Here is a 22,107-nt window from a genome sequence, read left to right as displayed (position 1 = left end):
TACTGTGACCAAACCTGCAGCCTCTATATCAACAGCCCAATGGGGTATATGTACCTTCCGCTAAAATCTCTGCCAGCTCTGTTTCATCCGGCACCATAGTGAACAATGTCGTTTCGCTTCAGGATGCCCACATGATTACGATAAAAATGTAAGTCTAATTATTTAAACACGTCGACTACCAAAAAGGAGAAGCACTTCAGGCTATCCGATTCAAGGTACATAAACAAATTTGAAAAAAGCAAAAGTGAACTTTTGCACATACTGGAGACATGATCACAGAGGCACTTAATGCTCTCGGTTCGCCAAAATTTTAACGTTTTCTTACTAAACACATCATTATGATTTGGTGAAAATCCCCTTAGTGCTATGAGAGCGGAAATTACCTAGATGACAGCGATTTTAACGGATGTACGTCATCGTCCTGTGTGCATATACCGTATTCTGTAACCACTGAGCAATGGTCTATGCCTGGAATTCCTAACCGATATAGTGGGGGGAAATCATTTTGTTTTTTATTTTGCTAATCCTAAAAACGCAAATACTTGTTCTCAATCCGCATCTGCTTACGTTTGATGCCACGAGTTATCGCTTCGGGTCTAAATGTTCTATCAGATCCCCAAGGTGTGCAACAAACAATCCTAATACACATTCACAGGGTGCTGTATAACTACCAAATTATCATGATCTTAATCTTCATCTCAATCCAGAAAATCCAGATTGTCAGAATGCAGTTTCTATTGATTTTTTAAATATTGGCATTGGGGGCTCCGTGGGCCTGGAGACTGCTGTATACACACCGTGAGATCATAGAAGCTTAACTTAAAAGTGTAATATGAATGGTGCTCATAAATGGCCATTCTGATTCTGTTGGAGGCATTGGATTGGCTTGCATAAGATATGCTTCTGAACACATAAAGGGAAAAAATGAAAAGTTCATCTTGAACAGCAACAGACAGGACTTTCGGAAAACTTTGTTTGACGAATTAGTTTTTTCCAATAAAATGACTTGGGCAAAGCTCAACCCATCGCCTGTTTTCCTCTCTGTGCTTTGTCCTCTGCAATATTGTCTATAATTACATGCAAGTGGAAAACAGCAGCGCATAAGCAAATGTCAGACATGCTTAGGGAATTGATCATCCATTTAAAGGACAGGTCACCCATTCCTCTAAAATGCCAGACCCTCTCATATCCAATCAGGGTGGAGAGCAACTGAGGGCATAAAAAAAATCAAAATGTCCCATCAACCTGTTCAGCTTTATGTGGCTGTTTTCATTAACACGGTTTTAGCGAAGAATGTCACAATGTGTTGGACATTCAGAGCCAAATAACCAAAACCAGTGTGTCTTTCTTATTATTATCACATACAGTAAGAACAATCAGGTGAGTTGTAAGTTTATCAAAATAAAAACCTAGTTCCACAGAATGTAGACGACAACACCGTCCAGTCTTTGAAAACATCAGTGTGTGTATGAGTTCCAGCTGCGTGCAACACCATCTGATTTCACTGCTACGTCCTATGGGAGCTAATTTAATGTATCAGGTGTTGAGCTTTTTGTGGAGCAAATATCTGGGACATGCTCCACCTTCCTCGCAGTCATTTTCTTTAACGGTATGTCCCCACAAAACAAAATAAAATGATACAACATCTCCAATTAATTACAGAAATGAAATTTCTATTAAGCCTTTCTGTTTTAGCATGAATTCTTCTTCTATCATCAGGAGCAGACTAATCAATTCTAGTGTGTGTGGCAGGTTTAAGCAAGCACACGTCTGGGCAGTCAATCCCTAGGAAACATGGCCGCCTGCCCAGGTCTTTTCCTGAGTGTCATTTCTGGGCTACTTTTTCCCCTGGTTCACGTTATGATTCATAATGAGCCAAATCATCATTACCGAAACACAGATACACACTCACTGAATGCCGTCCAGAAAAGCATACTTTAATGATTATGGACTAATCTTACACCAGAGGGATGAAGACTTTGGCCTCAACACACCCATCACTTGGAAGCAGTTGCACATTTTTCGTTATCCAGAAATGCATTCTCTAATGATTAAATCAAAATGCTGAACATGGGCAGTGTCACCTGAATTCAAAGGGATTAAGGCGTAAAACTGTGATTTGTGAATACGAACCACTACAATGAATCCTAATGCAAAAGGTACACAATTTTTAAACCGTTACAAGGATTAGAAGAAAAAAGTAGCAGTTCTCAAATTTTATGACATTAAGTAGGAAATACGAATTTGATTGAAAGATTTCTAGTTGTGCAGCATCTTTCTCCATTGCTACACAGGTATCTACCTGCACAGTTGTGATTTTAAAATAAAGTGCTTAGCCCTGGGCTCTTCCAGGAGGAACTAGCATATAATATGGTTTTCTCTCTTAAACTGCACCTCAGCACAAACTCAGAAAAATATATACTGTATGCTCCTTTCATCTATGGAGTTTAATATGTGTCTCTTTCAAAATAATCCCCTTGGGTTAATCTGCACAGTATTAGTCTCCCTAAGGAATTTATAAGAAATACGTTTGCCCTGGGTAAAGAATGTCCTGAGAGTAGACTAGCCACTGGGGAGCACTTCGGATCTGACTCCCAATTACAGACTCCACAGAGGGAAAGGATGTTCACATCCTGATATCAAACACAAAGGGCCACTTTGGTCTGAGAGAAAACAAGATCTAAGAGCTCAGAAGAAAACGTACGGGGCCCTTAATGACTGAGAATGTCAGTGTGTTTTTGTAAAAAAAAGGTCTTGTGCCAAGATAAAATGTACTCAAGCTCCATTGTCCATTTCCTTGCTGAGCTTCAGTACCCTCTTCCTATTTCTATTCATTCATTCATTCTCCTGTCCTCTGCTCCAATGTATAAATCACATTTTCTGGTGCGAGTGGGAGGTTTGTCAAGTCTAAACAGGGTCTGGCATTATTGAGATACAAACCACGCAGGAACTTCTCCATTTAGTGCCTTTAGAGATGGCATTAAGGATGAGGGCGAAAGAAAGGGAGAAATGAAACAGCCCTCTTCATCAACACAAAGGCTAACCTTAATGCATAATGAAAATGAACACAGGAGAATTGGCTCGGCTCTCTTTTCAGCGTTCTGATATAATTAAGAGCTCTGGGGCCTGACTATTTGGGCCCCGGAGAGGCCTTCTTTTTTCCTTTTCTTCATTTTTTTCTTCTCTCTGCCAATCCCACTTTCTAATGTCCTGATCGTGTGTATTAAATCACCATCTTGAGGAGGTACTTATGGCTGCCCCAACAGAGTTAAAGTAGCTTTTATCATGTCAAATCTGAGAATTATTTTGTGATCTATATTCAATTAGACGCACTGACTCCTCGTGAATGGAACAACACACCCATTAGTCTGTAAATTTCCATTTCCAAAATAGAATCAGACACAGCTGACCTTCATTTGTGCAGACAGATGAAGAAAGAGAGAAACAAAGCAAGAACTCCAACTATTATCTTGCAAAAAGTCCTTTGCTTTTTCAAAGACCAAATAACAAACATAATGACACCGTCGATAAAAATAGATCAAGGCTTTACAGTAAAAAAACACTGTATAAATAATTTTATAAAACAAACTTCAACCTTTCAAATTTAAAATTATTGCACATCGACTCCTTTGATTTAGGAAAAATTCAATGCTGTCATCCAGCTGAGGTGATGGACTACTGGAGGGAGCAGTTTTATTATGAGAAAGGGTTTGATCCCAGTGGAGACTTCAGTCAAACTCTGCAATTGCATGAAAAAACAGGCATGGTGCCAAAAACAGACATTTTGCCAAGATTCAACCCTTGACGTGTTTCCTCTGTTAAGTCCTTAACCAACTCTATCAAAAACTATTTTTTAAAACAAAGAAAGATTGCAGAAGTCCATCCGTACCAACATATCAAGATTCCAAGTAGCTCAAGCTGCACAGAATTCAAGCTGTGTATCACGTTCACGGCTTAGTACACACAGAGAAGCATGCTAGTGATAAAACACACCAGAACAAACTTGGGTCATGATATACAACAGGTGACGCAGCATGCAAAATGTGGGTAGAGAGGCAGTGAGGAATATCATATAATATCATATCTTATCAACTTTGCTAATATCTCATATTTGATCCATTGATCAATCATCACAAGTTATTTAAATAGAGTTTTACATGGTGACAGCAGCAGGAAGGAAAAGACTGCATCGCTTTCCGAGTGAACGAAGGGCAGAACAGTATCACGCACAGATGTCAGTTTATATAGCTCTCCATTGCCATCTAGAGGTGTTTAAAAATAAGAAAATATTGACTTGGATGTCAACGTGAAAAGAAGTTGTAAATCTGAATAGACAAGGTTAGCAGACAACTTGTCGGAACAACTTGTGATAATATAAGAAACATTCTAGCACTCAAATACACTTCACATACGTACTGGCATTTAAGGTTTTCTGATGCAAATCTGTGAATAAATGTAGTCAGAAAATGTATACAATGTACATTTAACATTTATTCAGTGTCACTCTTTAGAGGAGTGATTACAGTATAAGCAACCTTTTCATCTCAATCTCTCGTGCCTTTAACACTTCTTAATCTATGAGAGGATGCAGCGCTACAGAGATGGAAGCCTTGTTTATAAAAAGTGGGCTAGTCTCTCGCTACAATCATATTTGCCCAGCAATTGTCCATTAAGGTGACTAAGGTTAGGCAAGCCATAAAAACATTGTTTTATTACATGTTTTTTTTTTATTGAAGAGACGCCTTGCAACTCTGAATTATTAGCGTGTACATCTCGTCGCTCAATGCAGATTCTGCATGTGTAAATAATATTAGTGTGTCAAGGAAAAGTTTACCAATCAAAATCAGATTTTAAAAAGTTCCTTACAATAAAACCAAGACCATGTGAGGTCAGGTTATAAAATGCCAGTCCATCGCAACAAAATCTACAGATAAAACATAATGAAAGCGATTAGAAATTCACTCCATCAAATTACAGACGTGATGCTGAGACCAGCATGATGTTTTACAGCCTATATTGTAAACAGAGTACACAGCCTACAGTCAAGAGCAATTAGGAGGTGTTTAGCATTCTTTGTTTGCTTTGTACAATTGTTGACGGGCAGGCATTTGTTTTACTCCGTTAATAATCGATCTGTTTAACAATCAATCATTTTAATTGTGGTTTCAGCAGCAATTGGAACCTGGAAACTGTCGAGGCTCTGTTAACCATGCGCAGAAAACAACTTGATCGATGAAGGGTTGCAGGCACAACACCCCATCCCACCCCCACACACCACTAAACTAACAACCTAAAACTGAGGACAAGATATACAGCACATCACACCTGTCCCTCCAATTAAAAATCTGCACAAATCTTCAATGCCCATTTCTGAAACAGACTTGAATTTTGACAGATTCTGATAATTATATAGCTCTCGAAAACATACCGCATGTCTTCCAAGCATGTGCCAATCCAAACAAACAAACTAGACAATCGCACCGCTTTCCAATCTACGCCCACACCCTTCAAAATCCAAAATAAAAGGGAGTGTAGGAAAGTCAGGCTTGATGTTTCTCAGAGTCTGCAGTACATCCATATGACGCCATCAAAACTAGCAAACAAAGAAATAAGCAAACTCAAATATACAATGAAAAGCAATATCCAAACATCTCCAACCCCCAAAAAGTCTGACAGTTTGCCAGAATGTGTACACATACACATGAACGTGTTTCAAAAGCTTGACAGTCCAAGATCTCCTCAGACATATATACGGAAAGCCCTGGCTCATCTTCTACCACTGTGCTGACAAGAGCATTCTGACTCAGTGAATCTGCTGGCCACCTCACCGAGAATGAGAGCGAAAAGTGTGGGCATTGTATTGCGCCCCAGTGGCAGAACCGCATGTATCTCTCATCATACAATGCCCTGCGGCATAGCGTTTTTCAACCTATTACTTCTCATTATAGAGCACATGCAGGAGTGGAGAGCATCTATGAAACATACTGTGAGATAATTCTGTCTCTCTTCATGCTCTCTTTGCAACGAACCATGAGGAGGAAACAATGTAACAAGAACATCCATATCAACTCTCCGTATATTATAACAGACCCATCATAATGGTGATAGAGCTCGCTTATGTGTTTTCAGGCTGTTATTGTGGATGATTATATTAAGATTAAAATCATCATGTCATGCAGGCACACAGTAACGTTGTATCAAATAAAATTGTTGACGGTTTCTACATACGCGCTGATGATAAATGAATAGTCTCATTACCTGCGAGAGTGGCCCACAATGAAAATAATAACTAGGATTATTAAGCCGACTTGGTCACAGAACCAGACATGCGCATTCTAAAGAACTGTGTGGTCAGTTAAAAATGGGCCTCACGATTTAGCATTTAATTGCATGTGCGCTCTCTCTCCCTCTATTTGACAGAGTTCGGCCTCCTTTGTCACCATCACAGCTCATTGTCATGCAAAAGCCTGATTCATTAAAATACACTCTATTACCAAAGCTACAGTGTAATTATGAGATAAAGAATTTATCACATGCACTGAAATGCAAATCAAAAAGGTGTTCTTTTTTTCCTCCATTAAAGTAATTGGTTTGCAAACACCGCTTTCACCAACAGCAAACTTACAATTGAGAACAGATATGGGGAAAGTCTATCATGGCCTTATGAAACCTTGGAGGGTATTACAGAACTGTGCTTATGGGAGTTATAATGTCAGGGGACGGTAGGGAAGAAAGTCTGAAAAGGCAGCAATTTCTGAAGGAAGATACAGCTACAAATTGAACGGCGTACTTTTTTCCTCTTTTACTTTCTTGGTTGGACATTCTACACCTGCAAATTTCAAAGGAGACATTTATCTGGCAATTATCTCCTGAACACCATAGGGTGTGCGTTATCACCGTAAAACAGCCCACTCCCATAGAGAAACATTTGAGCTATTGTAATACCTTTCCTTGAGCGTTTTTCCTCAAAAAGGCAGACAACTGCAAGATCTGCAATTAGTCAGTAGGAACGGAAAAGACTTTTCAGCAGCATGATTAAGTAAACAGGTGTTGCACATCCACAAACTGTTTTGCCCGTTTCTTGGAAGCAAAAACAACGCAAAGCGTTCAAAGGTGGAACCTGCCCCTTTACTAAAGGGAAACAGCTGCACCATCACCACGAAAAAGAGCTCACTTTGTTGATTGACTTGATTTAAGGGCTTGCGTTATTTACTAAAGAAACTGTGAGAAACACTAATTTGTAAATCAATCAGGTGCAGCCTTTCAAGATTATAAACTAGACATAGTTATTCATGTTCATCTTTCTTGCTCTAGTTGTGCACAGACAGTTCAACAGTACTCATTGAAGTAGTAATATAATATAACTAAGAAGAGACCTTGAGGAGAGGGAATATGAAATAAAAGACTGCATAATATATGCAGATTTCTCATTAACAGTCACATTAATTGTAGCGTTTAAAAACAGGTGCAGATGTTTTAGTTTTTAAGCAACATGGAAAACTCCCTCAGTGAGACCCATTTATACCCAAGTCAAATGCTGGATTTTCAAACAGATTCTACATTTAAAAGTTAGAAAATGTATTCCCACATGAAAACACTTCTGATCTTGTCATCTGTTAGCTTCTTGTTTTTACATGATTATTAAACCATGACAAATAAAACTGTCACTTTCTGTAGTATTACTTCACCTTTCAAACCTTAGAGTACAAACTAAGCTAACACATTTTCTCAAACCTCTTACCCCAGGATTCAGACTAAGAAAAGTTCATGAATCTTTTTTGATGAATTAAAATTGTAAACTTTAAACATCATTAACACTCTCTAAATACTGAATAATCCTGTCTTACAATTCCAAAAGGAAAAATTAATAGGTAGGTCATGAATCTCTTACAAGTGTACTATTAGATTTAATCCAAAATATAGAATCCCTCTCCTTCATATTAAAAGTTCTGCGAATTTCAAGAAATCTAGATTAAACCATAATTTAAAGGCAAGGTGTACGCTATAGAAGGTGTGAAAATGTCAAGTACCTTAATACAGCCATAAATAAAAAGAGATAAAATACAGAATATGAATCTTGAGTCACATACAGTTTGGCACCGAAAGGTCTATCTGCAGGAATTAAGAGATTATAACTAAATCTGACCATCCCTTTTACTGGGGGTTTATAGCAGATAGGGCCTTATTCCTGTCAGGAATCAGTTGAGGTCAACAGTCACAAAATGAAGGAGATTTCGTGGGTTATTAGCGGAGGATCTGTAAAAGGACTGACATTTACCCTCATTCGCGCTTTAACCATAAAGACCACTTCTGTGTGAAACAAAAGAAAAGATGTCCAGATTACCTCCAGAAATTCATAAATTGGGATAGAAGATTTTAGGAGCTGAAACCTCTCCTTTAACCTCTCCTTGGGCTCCTATGAGTACTGCGCTCCTGATGTCCCACTTGCAACCCTTTCAAAGGCAGGTCAATGCCAAGAGATAATTAGTGCAGTAATATATGATTAGCTGCATAAAGACATGATAAAAATGGACTGTCCTGAGGGTAGGGAAAGGTATTTCAGCACAGATGTACACTTCAAAGACTCGAGAGGGTGAGGAAGGTGCTCTCGAAGCATGTCAAAGACATTCGCTGCCGTCAAAGGAGTGTGACCTAACTTTGAAAACAGCAGTTTTACAGCAATTCTTTTGTATGTTTATTGCAACATATAAAAACATTCAAACAGCACAAGGTTGTGTGAAAAAACAAAGTGCTCAAAAGGCACTTGAGAATAAAATATTCTGTCTTTTGTAACGGCACATTTTCTACATTGTCAAGAGGTGCACAAGAAGAAATTACAATGAAGAAGGCAAGTGTGGTAAAAATGTAACAAAATAAAATAATGCAATGCAACCTCTCACAAATAATGAATGCTTTCCGCTGTACCAGTTGCCGGGGGATACCAGACAACATTTTCCAGGGGAAAGGTGGGCTTTTTGTGTTCAAAATAAAGAACATTCATTTCTCACCAGGATGTGATTATATACACATACCCCAAATGCAAGTCATACAACATTTCTTTCAAGCCTAACAAACAGAGTTATTAAATTCACATCCTGGTAGCAAATGTTCAAAAGGCTATCAGAAAATATTGCAAAGTAAGGACACAACAACAGTGCAAATTGAGGAGCCGACTTTCAGACAAGGAGCCAGAGACGGATCAGCTCACAGAGTCTCAATAACACAGCCCTTCTGAACACCAGAATGTTCTTCACTGGTCACTTCACATCGCCAGTCCCTCGAACTTACCCTTTCTCTCCCGAAGCAAATAAGTTTTAGGGACACCCTCCAGTGTTGATGTGTCACAGGGTTTAGACAAGTAAATGCAGTTTTGATTGCTTGGCAATATCCAGCAGTGACCTCTAAGCTACACGCTGGTCAAGAGAATTAAAAGGCAAACAGAATGACACAGCATCTACCAGCAAGTCCACAGAAAAAGCTCCAAGTCTGAACTAATAAAACATGCCAATCTGGCAACCGCTGAGCATTTCATTTCGCTGGCCTTGGCCATGAGAAACACTTGCTGTGACCACTGCTTAAGACCCCAAGACTCCACTGATATTTACTCTAGAACAGTGTATGGCGTTGTGTCTTCAATGACGAGTCAGTCAGAGGTCAAATTAACCGAAAATTATCCATCATTGACGGATATTTTTTACTATTGACGAAAAACTCTGAAGGACGTACATAATTTTGACGGATTACAATTATTGCAATTTGTAATACCCCTTTGTTTCCCATTCATTACACATAAACCCCACGCAGGATCAGTGGAGACTCACGATGCAGAGCCAGGCACCTGTATAAATAAGACATTAGACTATGACGGTTCACCACAGTCTCATTTGTTTCGCCATAGTTTCCAAATGGTCTAAAATACTTTTTCACTTTTCATAATAACACAGCGAAAACGTTGTTTGAGGCGTTGTTTCTGGATCTGATCTGCAATGCATGTATCTGTCAATTAATCAGACCCCCACGTGCGTGCTCACACATAGGCATACACACAGGTGCGCACAGTGGTGCAGTGTTTAGGATTTTTTTCCTTCAGAGAGCGATATAGCGACTAGCGTCATTTTGGATAAACCTTAACTTTAAGCAAGTGGAAAAATGTCTCTCTAAATCTTGTCTGTTCAGTGAGCGGCAGACGCAGCAAATTCATAAGCAAACAGCAGGTTTTACATAGCCATGATGTCACAAACATGCTAATAAGCATCCAACATCACCTTGCACCATAGTGACGGGTAAACATAGATTATGACGAATTCTTTACGAGCCTGTCCATCAAAATGACGGACAATGAGTAAGTCTAACACCACCTCTGGAGTCAGTTGCATTGTAATAACTATTAGAGGGGTGTGTTTTAAGGCTTTTTGTGTAAAAAAAATTTTTTTCATTCGCATGTAACATTAATTTAGGAAACTGCCTTAATATTAGGTCTAGTTCAAGATCTGGCCATTTCTGATTATATATTTATTTCTAAATACCTGAGCAAAAACCTTTACAGACGTGTGTCAATATAAAAATATGCAGTTTATTAACTGTTGCCAATAAGCAGTGACAGGCATGTGTCTCAGAAAGCTGACAGACCCTGTGACAGTGACTTTCACTTTAGGATTAACAGAAGGTGCTAATGACAAGTTTAAATGATCCATTGATGGCATACAAGGTGAGGCACAAAATGTTGAAATGGATCTTGAAACTGCATGCACAGTGAGACCCAAACCAAACAAGCACAGATATTGCCCAGGGATTCTACAATAACTTTTTTAAAGTATTCAGTAAATACAGTATTTTAGCACACACTCTGTCAGTAACTAGGTTGAATTGAGTTGAGAATTTCAGGCCTTTACAGCCTTATATTTACAGTAATGGATCTAATTGGGACATTCTCAAGAGGAAATAGGGTAGGCGATGGAATAATGAGGTGAAAAGTATTGACAAAGTTCAAAAATAGATGACTCCTGCAGACCATCGTAATGCATACTGTACATACAGTACATTAAAAGTTCATAAATTAAATGTTTTATAAAAGCAAATGAATAAAAAAGACAAACTACTTGATTATCAATGCCACTTTAAAAAGACCACTTTGAAACCTATCAAACCCAAGGTTCTTCCATTTTCCAAGCACAATGGTTAACTATTTTGTTAAGGGTTTCTGTTCACAAGAGAAAGACGAACCATACTCAAAAAAATCTAGTCTGGTTTTAGAATATACATATGCAGAACTATATTGTGAAACAAGTATGATATGTGGCGCAACTCGACTGTTTAGTGGTCAAGGAAGCTGAGGAAGCTGTAACCCTGTATCAAAAAGACTGGCTTCGCCAATAGTGGTTTTCCAGAGAGCACCAAGCTATGCTACATCCGAGTAGACAATCATTCACACGTGTTCCTACAGCTTCCTGTATCCATCTTTATCACCGCTGGCAGATTCTACAGAAGGACTGGCTAAGTTGAGAGGAATGAGGCAGGTTTTGCGTTTGTGGTCGGAAACTATATAGCAGCACAAGCACAGACAGAGCACAGAGAGTAAATACAATATTCACAGAGGAACATATGCTTTGGTTTGTTATGATAGACACAAATGTAGGTGGTGATTTTTATAGACCTGTGGGAAACTCATAAATGTTGACGGAGCCAGATGCATGATATCTCATCTGCATAATTCAGAGCTACCTTAGGGCCATATGATTTCCGCGATGCGGAAAATGCAGATGGAATCGCAGAATCCAGGCATTTAAATAGAATTTGATGTTAAATGCGAATTGGCACGGAATCTTTTAAATTTAGAACTCCTTAATCAGAAAATAGCACTAAACAGCTAATAAATTTCTATTTGTGCTTTAAATAATATGATTCAGATGATATTTAAACATGTAATCTGCCTGTTCTGCGTTTTTCTCTGAATGAATGATTTGAGCGGTTTCCTGTACTGCGCGCATGACACTTCTGCTCTACTAACATCATCAAGACACATTCTGCAGCGGACCCTCGCTATAAAGCATCAAAATCTTCATGTTGGTTTCATTTTTCTGATGCAATAAATTTAAAGGCATAGTTTCCCCAAAAGTGTTAATTCTTCCCACCTGACATCTTCCACCTTTCCTGGAACTGTTCCCTTAATTTCCTCCCTTAAAATATTCATATTAAAGACTGAACCACAATAAATGGCACCTTGATTTGTCTTCCTGGTCTGCAAAAAAAAGCTGCAAAGGTACACCATTTCTCCTTGCATGTTGTTAAGGAGAACTTTCAGGGTTCCCCTATGCTGCTGTCAGACCATTCAAAAGAAAAGAAAAATAACTAATTAACCAGTTAATAAATGAGTGGGCATTTCTGTCAGTGCTGAGAGCACACTGTTGGCTATTTACATAACCTTTAGACGAGTCTGTGAATTTCCAATTTCTCTCTATGCTGAATAAAACATTCCTAATTTGACTGATGAATGTTGTGACTGCTTAATGGTAGTGCTGTCCTTGAAACAGAGATCAGCTCAGCGTGCCTGTCCCTGTATTATAATGTATCAGGGTAAATGGGCAGACTGTAACACACAAACTAAACATATTTATTACCTCAAATCGCATTTGTTTAACTCTGTTTTTTCTACTCTGACTCTTTAATCTTTGCCGAATGTCAAATACCGCAAGATCACGTTCCCATCTGGTAAGGCCTTTACCAAAGATTGCTTTGTCAATTCCAAGTTCCTGAACGATCTTGATTTGCAATGATTATAGGCAAGCCTTACTTTCTAACCGCACATATAAGCTACCAAACAGTAAGAAATTAAAGGAGTTTTTTTACCGGATTTTATAAAAATCACAAAGGTCTTTTGCTGTTCTACTGTAGTTCTTCATGTACGTGTAACAAGGTGAAAGCACAAAGGTGTTTTTTTATCTTAAGAAATACATTTCTTCTGAAATAAGACATGTCCAATGCCATTTATTCACCTTCAAATCCCTAATAAAAGAAAAACAAACAGTACGACAGTGTCTGACCTTCATCTGTGGTCGTCTTTGAAATATTCAGATGCTAAACCTTTAAGGTATTAAAAATGACCTTCCAGTAGTAATGCAACAAAACATACATACCCCACTTTTTTACCTCACAATGCCTCTAAATATGGTAACAGCTAGGGTAAAAAAATCCTTAGATATAAGCCTCAGACTGCATCTTTATGGTACAATCTCAAATCCAGGTTTCGGATTTATTAAAATTACAGGAACATTGTACTCTTAAGGGATAGGCTTTAAACAAGTCATTCAAATCTTTAAGACATAAGCGCGCTAGTAACACTATGCTACAATATGTCACAAGTGACTCATTTATACGTTTCTGAAACCTATTAGCGGCAAATACTTTATCTTAGTATGGACATTATTTCATTTAACTGAGACATGAATAAACACACAATGTGTTTAAGACGACAGGTTGAGCGGCTGTGCAGTATACGCCAGTAAAACCCACTCATCCAGCAATCCTCTATCAGCAGCAGAAAGTAGGCCGCAAGAAGCGAAGCAGATACACTGAAGTCCAGTGCTTAATTTGTACATTCCGAGTGGCCGGAACAAGGGGGCGTGGCAGATCCGGCATGTTAGTGTGGTGGGGAGAAGTAATGGAATGTGCAATCTCAGAGGTTTTTTTTATGGAACTTTTTAGAGGTTTTGAAAATGTGCAATTCCTTAATGGAAACGGACTTGCGAAGATGATCTCAGAATTATCAAAGATATTTCAGGTGATAGATGCAGATTTTATCTTGTGTTTGCCTCATTAAGGTGATGGAAACTGTTAATTTTCTTTCTTTTGCAAAAGCACAATGTTAGTTCAAGTGTACACGATTGAAAGTAGCTAACTTTGCAGTAGGCCTATCGAGTGATGTACTCATAGTCAGATCTGTTTGACCAGTTTTTAAGGAATTATTTAAGGAATCTGCCATTATAAGGAAACGGCTCAAGCAATTGCGTCGGCGCCTTACGCGCGCACGCAAACACACAATATTCCAGCATCTCAAACTTGACTGCCTGTTCGTTATCAAAATAAAGTAGTTATTGCCATCATAATTATTATACAGTACATGCATTTTAATGAAATATATGCATGCAACAGGTCAGCACGAACATTTCCCATTAGTGCTTGAGGAGCGAGAGCTGCCAAATGAGGTGCCGGATCCAGATTGTTCCGGCACAAATTAAGCCCTGCTGAAGTCTTAAAGGAGAAACACACAACTCACTTCATCCATAGATAGTTTTACTGAATTTGTTGCAATGACTTAGTGTCTTTCCTGCCTATGATAAATGTAATGTTTCCTTATAGCTTGGGCAAAAGAAAGTCTGCTAGAGGGCATTATAATTATAATGATGCTGCCTAGCTTTTAAATGCTGTTAGCGTTAGCAGCTCGCAGCCTATACGTTCCGCTGACAAACAGGAAAACACCAGAAGGTGATTGAGTTCATTTGGTGTGCACTGGGTCAGGCAGTGGCAGAGCAGAAGTAAGTGCAGGACTTGTAGCATCAGTACTGAACATGCTAATAAGGAAAGAAACTGTAAAACTGTAATGAGGAAAGACACTTGGCCTGCTTAAAGCCTTATTATTGACTAACTATGTCCCCCAATTACACAGAAAAATGAATGGTAGAATAGATACACAAATACATTGTGTGCTTTATTAGTGTTGTCAATCAGCCTTAAAACATGACAAAAAGACAGGCAAATGTGAACATTTCATAAAAGGAAAAAACTATAGTATTACAACCCCGGTTTAAAAAATAAAATCTTTGATTTGTGAAAAATACAGCACACATACTGTATGTGTTGAGTGCAGAAGGATATAGACTGTTTCATCGGACGCGCATTCATGGACCACCCTTAACTTCTGGCCTGTCTAGTGTCTAATAATATAACAAATTAATTTGATTTAATTTAGGTTAATATTCAATTAAATTATTATTTCATTGTATTATAAGTCATTTGTTGAATTTTGTTGAATGTTAATTTGATAAAACAAACAATTTCTTGAATGTGTCCTGTATTTCTGTCGCATTTAAAGAAAATGTATGGGACATTGACATCTAGTGGTTGAGCTTGGTATCGTAGATTAAATATAAAATATTTGAAAGGCAAGTTTAGCAAAGTAACGGTTCTTCTCGGTTTCTTTTGCTTGTTTTTAGAAAAAATCTACAGGCACTATATTATTAGCAAATGTGTACCGAAGTTAATGATAGTCCAGGAACGCGTGCATGCGCAGTAATGTTTGTTTATGTTGTTGCTTTGATTCTGTCTGTACCTTATTACAGGGGTATTCAATTAAAGTTCGATATGTTTTATTGTCTTCGAAACAGAGGTAAGGACAATATATATTATTTAAAAAATAAATAAATATTTTATCAATTTAGCCCAGTTGGAGATATATATAAAATATATCATCTTTCATCAGGCCACATTTTACAGTTGGCTCTGGGGCTTTAGAGAAATGCCCTCTTAATAGAGGTCTAATAATAAAAAAAAACACTGACAACTAGGGTTGGGTATCGAGAACCGGTTCTAAAATGCAATCCAAATTTCAAAGAATTGGGGATTTGATAGGACGCACGGATTTCGGTTCGGTTTAACTATTCCTGACTTTTTCCAATTACTCACAAATGGCAGTAAGCATTTTACCGTTGTATCGGTCTTCCAGGACCTGCGACAAGTATGCATTATGAACGCAGCAAAAGTTCAAAGGTTTGGTTAAACTTTGTGAAAAAAGATAATAGAATTACCACATGCAATATGTGCAATATATGCAAAATATAGTGAAAGGGAGGAATTACCTCTTATATGATGAAACTTGTCATTAATCTGAAGGAATGCTACCTGTTTAAGTCTCTCAGCCTTAAGTCCTCCCGCAACAACGCAGTAGCAATAGCAGCGTTTCACCCTCAGGAATACAGAATACAGATAGAGATGAAAAGACAATCAGTTTTGTTTAAGTTACTTAATTTTTTTAAATAGTGATCACAATTAAATTTGTGAATCTACAGGATGTGTTCTTGTTTATTTTAAATGATATTAATTTGAATTATTATTTTAATCACTTTTTAAAAATGAATTGATTCAGTATTTTATTCACAAATAATTGTTTAGATAATGGACGATCTAGCAACTGCATGTTATATATTTTATGTTGTATGTTTGTGTAATTCTTTTGTAATTCTTTTAGTCTGGGTTCGTAATTGCTTCTGATTATTCATTAATGGAAGTCTTGTTTATTTAATTATTTGACGAATTGTCACAGTTAACAGTTACAACCCACTAGTTATAGCCTAAATGTGGCAAGAATAAAAGGTGAAAACTGTCGTTGAACAGTGAATTGATAAGGTTAGGGTTCATAAATTATCTCAAATCTGATTGAAAGGTTGGAGACATATAGCAAATAAACAGGCTGACTGATATATGTTTTAATATTGTTTCATTTTGTAAACTTTTGGGTGTCCATTAACCTTTTCTGCGTATCTGCACTACTGTTGTTCAAATAAGCATGTGTCTGCTGCTCTTCATGCAGTCTTTGGCGGAAGAGATGCAGCACACATGGAGTGGATAAATATATTAGCCGCAAAAGATCAATTACATAAATGTTCCTGAGAGCGTGTGTGATGTGATTCTCCGTTGTGTAGACGCACGGCTCAATTTAAACAACAAATCAAATCAGAAGTCAAATGTTATAAATGGTTTAGGCTGTGTCTCACAGTCCGAATGGAACAAAGCAAATGTCCGGATTCGGCCCACAGTCACTTGAGGATGGCTGCCCTATATATATCCAAATAATAATATGCCCTAAAGATTTTCAACATTTGACTCATTTAGAAATATTTTGGACAGTAGCATGTATGTAGCATTTACCAAATCTATAACCTCTGCTGTAAGGATTTCCACAGCACAATAAAAGGGACCAGTGTGAATGGGATATCAGCACTTTCATCACCAATGAATTAAAACCCTATAATTATTCTGGATATTTAACAACCTTGTGATGAAAAGAGAAATGGAGAGGTTAGTTTTAGGGTTCGGTACCGTTCTTTTAGCCGGTAGCGATACCAATAAGGTACCTGAAATTCGGTGCTGGTACCTTTTTTCCGGTACTTTACTCTCTGTGTAATAAAAAAAACTTAATTTCAGTGAAAAAAGTCCAAACTTCTCAATTTCCATTTTTTTTATTTTACCCCAAAGAAAGAAAGACTATAAAAATAACTACAGCATTATCATAACTATGAGCTCATTCTATTTTCTCATCACACACATGTTTATTTTATTTTTTACATTGATTGGGACAGCCTGCTTTATTAGTGTTTACACTTCGCTTTGCGTGAAGTCAAATGATCTCTCTCTCTCTAACTAGGGCTTTGCAATTATTCGAAAATGAATCCTAATCGTCAATTTTGTCCTTCATCAATTACAAAAACAAAATAATAGAGGTAAACGATTATTGTGCCGCATTCCATTTTGCAAGGATCCTTTTTCTTGTAGTATAAATCCACAGCGCACACCTTTCCTTTACACTTATTTCAGTTAAATTCAGAGTTTAAAAGCAAAGCTTTTTTATTTTCTATGTTGTTATAAAGGTTCACGAGTAATCGTGTTAAATAATCGGGATCTAAATATTGGCCAAAATAATCACGATTATGATTTGTGTCACACTTACTATAATGTATAATAGATTACATAATCGACAAATGCTATTTATTATGTTCTGTTGTAAAACCCTCTTATAGTCTGACCAGGGACAGTGTACAGTATCTTATGAACCTGCATCTATAGAGTTTGTACTCATTCATTAATTATTAGAACATGATGAGTCAACATCCTTCATTAGCTTGCATTGACATTGTGTGCTGACCATCCACAATTTCCATATTCATAGCCAACCATCTTCACAACACATAAGCAAACAAAATTCTGAACACTCACTGTTTACGTTACAAAGCATCTGCTCAAATCTGTGCTATTTGTATTAAAATGTCAGAGATTTGTTGTCCCCTACTCTTTTAATATCAATTAATGACCACTAAACAAGACCTAATGACAATGCATCAATTCCCAAAATAGCAAAAGCTTTGACTAAGGCCATCCATTTTAGGTAGAGCAAATGGTAATTATACACCAGCTCTCTGCTGGCTATGACAGGGGGAATGTTTTAAAAGGTGAATATTATGAACAGAGAGAGAGAGAGAGAGAGAGAGAGAGAGAGAGAGAGAGAGAGAGAGAGAGAGAGAGAGAGAGAGAGAAAAGGTGCCTATGCCAGAATCTATAGTTTCAATTACCAGGCAAGAAGAAGGAGCAGAGGGAAAGGGAAAGGCTTTACTGAGAGGCAATTATTCATCAAGAAAACGGACAGGGGTAAACAACCAGGCCTGAATGTCAAAAGACTAGAGATGGAAAGAGTGAGAGATGAAGGAGGGCAGGGACAGGAAAGTGCATGATAGGGAGAGGTGGGGGGGAAGGGAGAGAAAATCCAGGACGTTTTCAACATTTAAAGTAATGTCCATCCATCAAACCAGTCAAGGCAGCATAAGGACAGGCTTATTAGAGTATGAAAAAGTACATTTCAAAAACACCAATACATCACCGCCTGTTCTGTCACACTGATTACAATTTTAAGGGGTCTGCAATAAAACTTCAACATAACCTAACATTTTTGGCCTCATAGACAAAACAATCTGTGATGCAAATTAAAAAATGAAAAACACAAATGGATTCAATGAATTGAGTTCACTTCTGGTTTGTTGTTTTCAAATCTCCTTACCACTTTAGTACCCATTGCCGAAAATGTTTTATTACGCTTCAGCTAATGGAGGTGTTGGTGTCTTCCTATAAATATTTAATAGTATTACTTATAAAAATTTCTGGAAAAACACCTTTATTGCCTTCAGAATGTTTTAGTCCTTCAGTGTAACTCAAATCATCATTGAGCACCATCATTTATATTTATTTCAAGGAGGAAAAAGGTTGGGTCATCTATTTCAAGGCCATTTTTCTGATACAATTCAATAGATTCCAAGACATTGGGAGTTTTATCATGATTGCCCAAAGTCTATGCGTTTCAGCACTCCAAAGGCAAAGAGACTAAAGCTGATTGGAGAAAAAACACAAGTCCCATCCAGCCACTCCAGATAGAAAATACAATCCTAATTGAATCATCCTGAAATCTCCAAGCACTCCAAAATAATTAAATTCTCAGTGGAAAGAAAGGAAAGGCATTATAATTAAACTCCCTTGTTCATGTTTCCCTACCATCTTTCGCAGGCCGTGTAAAAGAATGCACAGCTAACCGACTAGAGGATTAGATCAGGGAATTAATTTCTGATAAAAAAATGCATTTCTATTCACCTTGTTTGAATCCTGCATATCGAGTTTCCACTTGTGTAGAGCCATGCCGTGCAGTGGAAGACCTAGAGGATTTGTTGAACACATAATTCTAAGACTAGTACGCTGTCAGTCCGTTTTGCCAACACGTAAGGACTTAAGAACAGACAAACAATTCCCTGAATGGTCTTGCTTAGAATTCAGGAATCAATCTAATGCAGATACCTTCAAGCTAGATGTTTAGGCGAGACTGCTTGGGGCAAACACTCCCAAATGTTGTTTTGAACACCTGCTGCAATTTTTCTGTTCCCAATGCTGAACTAGCACACTGAAATCAATTCACCAGGCAGCTGGTATTTAACATACAAGTTGAATCAGGTATGGCAAGTTGTTTTAATTTCAATTCCGCAATTATTGTTAAAGCAAACATGCAGACAATAGCCAATTTTACACATGAAACCTGTCGAATTGCAGTTAAATTAACCTTTTCTAGTTAATGTACCGCATCTTTTATTAACACATTCAACAGCCTTCTACTGCTAGCATTTCCTTATTAGCATCAAATTGCTGTTGAAGCTTTGTGATGTCATTTGATGGAAATAACCATTTAATTCTCAAAGGAGCAGAGTTATTTTGCCTTAAATAAGAGAATCTTTATATGCTCTAGTAATCCGTTAACTCATTTCCTTATCCACAAAAGCATGGTATCAAAAGCTCCCGTGTCAATGGGTTGCAACTAAACATTGCAGAGAAACTGCATTAAGTTCTTCAGAATGTTGTGACTGGCTTAAAATCCCTGACAGCAGATTTATTCCACCAAAATGTCCTTTATACATATGTTGACTTTGTTTACACAAGGCATCAATACAAAACTGTTCCGGCAGGACCAGCACCTGTACAACTTCTTAAAACTAGAATTTTCAAATCCTTCAAAGTGAAAAATTACAGGAGAGGTATTTTATAAATAGCTTTTAAACTAATATCTAAATTTTTCAATAGTATTTCTGCTCCATCCTGCATTTTCCTTTACAAGGCTAAAGACAAGAAAACGTGAAATGGTAAAGTACATATTTGGATAAGATGTAAAATCACATCTTGCCATCCTTTACCATAGTAATATGAGTTCATAAGTATACACGAGGAAGATTAACGCCTCCCTCTTACCTCATGAGAAGAGAACAAAGACACAAACTAAAATGATGGCAATCATCTCAGAAAAATACAGTCTTTAGCTTGTCAATGTGCTCAAAAGAGACCGGTGGTTATAGATATTTTTATCAAGGCGAACTAACAAGTACAATAAAAGACACACACGCTTGTCTCTGTGTGCGTGTGTGCGTGTGTGTGTGCGTGCGTGCGTGCGTGTTAGTGTATGTGGCTGTAGTCACTCTTTGACTTACGGTTTTCGCAGCTGTGATGATGTACTGAAGGACCATCTCCCGTTTGGTGCTCAAGTCCTTCTCTCTGAGGGGTTCTTTCTTTTCCTCACTAAGGTTCATATCCTCCTTAAATACAAACCACACAGAGAAACCATGTTAATAGAAAAAATATATATGTTTGTTGGTTGCAAATTCTGTATTGTAACCTGCTAATGACATCCCAAATCATTTATAAGAGAGCTTGGACATCAGGAGTTTAGCTAAATGGACACTGGTTCCAATGTTTCTGCTCAAAGGGCAAAGTTGAAAAACAGTTATAAACCAATTTAGACATCATTCTAAAGCAAAGAGCTTATTTCAATTTTAACAGTCATATGAATTCAATTCAATTTGATTTATATAGCGCTTTTCACAATGTGCATAGTTCCAAAGCAGCTTTACAGGAGAAAATAAGAAAAACAGAAAACATAGAAAAGGTCAAACACAGTACAGTGCATGGTGTTTGTAGAACAAGTAAGATCATTTTAATAAAGCAATGTTAATGGAATTTACCGAACTTTTAAGATAATCTAATATAGCAGTCTCTCGTTGAGCAAGCCAACACGGCTCTTGGGCAAGGAACCCCAAGGGCTGTAATAAATGATAAATAAATGGAGAAAAAAACCTCACAGAGCTGCACTCTGTGACTTATTAAAAGTTACTGAGCAAATGTCTACAAATAACAGGGAGAGCTTATTTCATTTGTTGAAACTGTTTAAGTCTAATTTTGTCTCATTTTGTGACCGATATCAGAGGAATGTTAAAATCAGGTTAAATAGCAATAGCATAATGTAGCTGAGTGCAGCAATGACTTCAAACTGCTGTCACGTGATGTAAGTTTAGCATTAAATATTAAGTCTTGTAAATACTGTTTAGCATTAATGTGACAACAAGTAGTCCTTTGCTCTTGGGTGGGGAAATTTCCTGAGCTGGAGCTGGGGAGGTGAGTCAGTCCACAGGCTCTCTAAGGAGGATGGCACGGGATGTTCACCTGGCGTAATCTCTAGTTTGGGATGGGCATATGACGTTCATCTGACGTAGCTGCTGTTCATAATTTTTTTATTTTATTTAGCATATTATGTATTATGTGAATGCTTGGCTGAAAAGATGTGTCTTTAATCTAGACTTAAATTGGGAGTGTGTCTGACTAGGTGCTACATATGAGAAGGAGCTAAACTGTAGCTAGCAATGCCAAGGTTGTGGGTTCGATCCCAGGGGATTGCAAATACTTTGTACAAAACAAATGTATAGTTTAAAGCAGTGTAAGTCGCTTTGGATAAAAGCGCCTGCCAAATGCATAAAAGTAAAT

General features: G+C 37.6%; 1 protein-coding gene across 1 annotated transcript in view; it reads right to left on the bottom strand.

Moving 5' to 3' along the window:
• The window catches only part of diaph3 (diaphanous-related formin 3), a 214,110-nt gene that overhangs the window by 167,979 nt on the left and 24,024 nt on the right, over positions 1-22,107 (bottom strand). The window contains exon 4 of the mRNA XM_079482660.1: positions 20,781-20,885. Within this exon, the coding sequence (XP_079338786.1) occupies positions 20,781-20,885 (105 nt within the window). The remainder of the gene's footprint in view (positions 1-20,780; positions 20,886-22,107) is intronic.

This window comes from Barbatula barbatula (genome assembly GCF_947034865.1).
Source record: "Barbatula barbatula genome assembly, chromosome: 20".
Classification (NCBI taxonomy): domain Eukaryota; kingdom Metazoa; phylum Chordata; class Actinopteri; order Cypriniformes; family Nemacheilidae; genus Barbatula; species Barbatula barbatula.
This window is presented reverse-complemented; position numbering and strand designations above follow the sequence as displayed.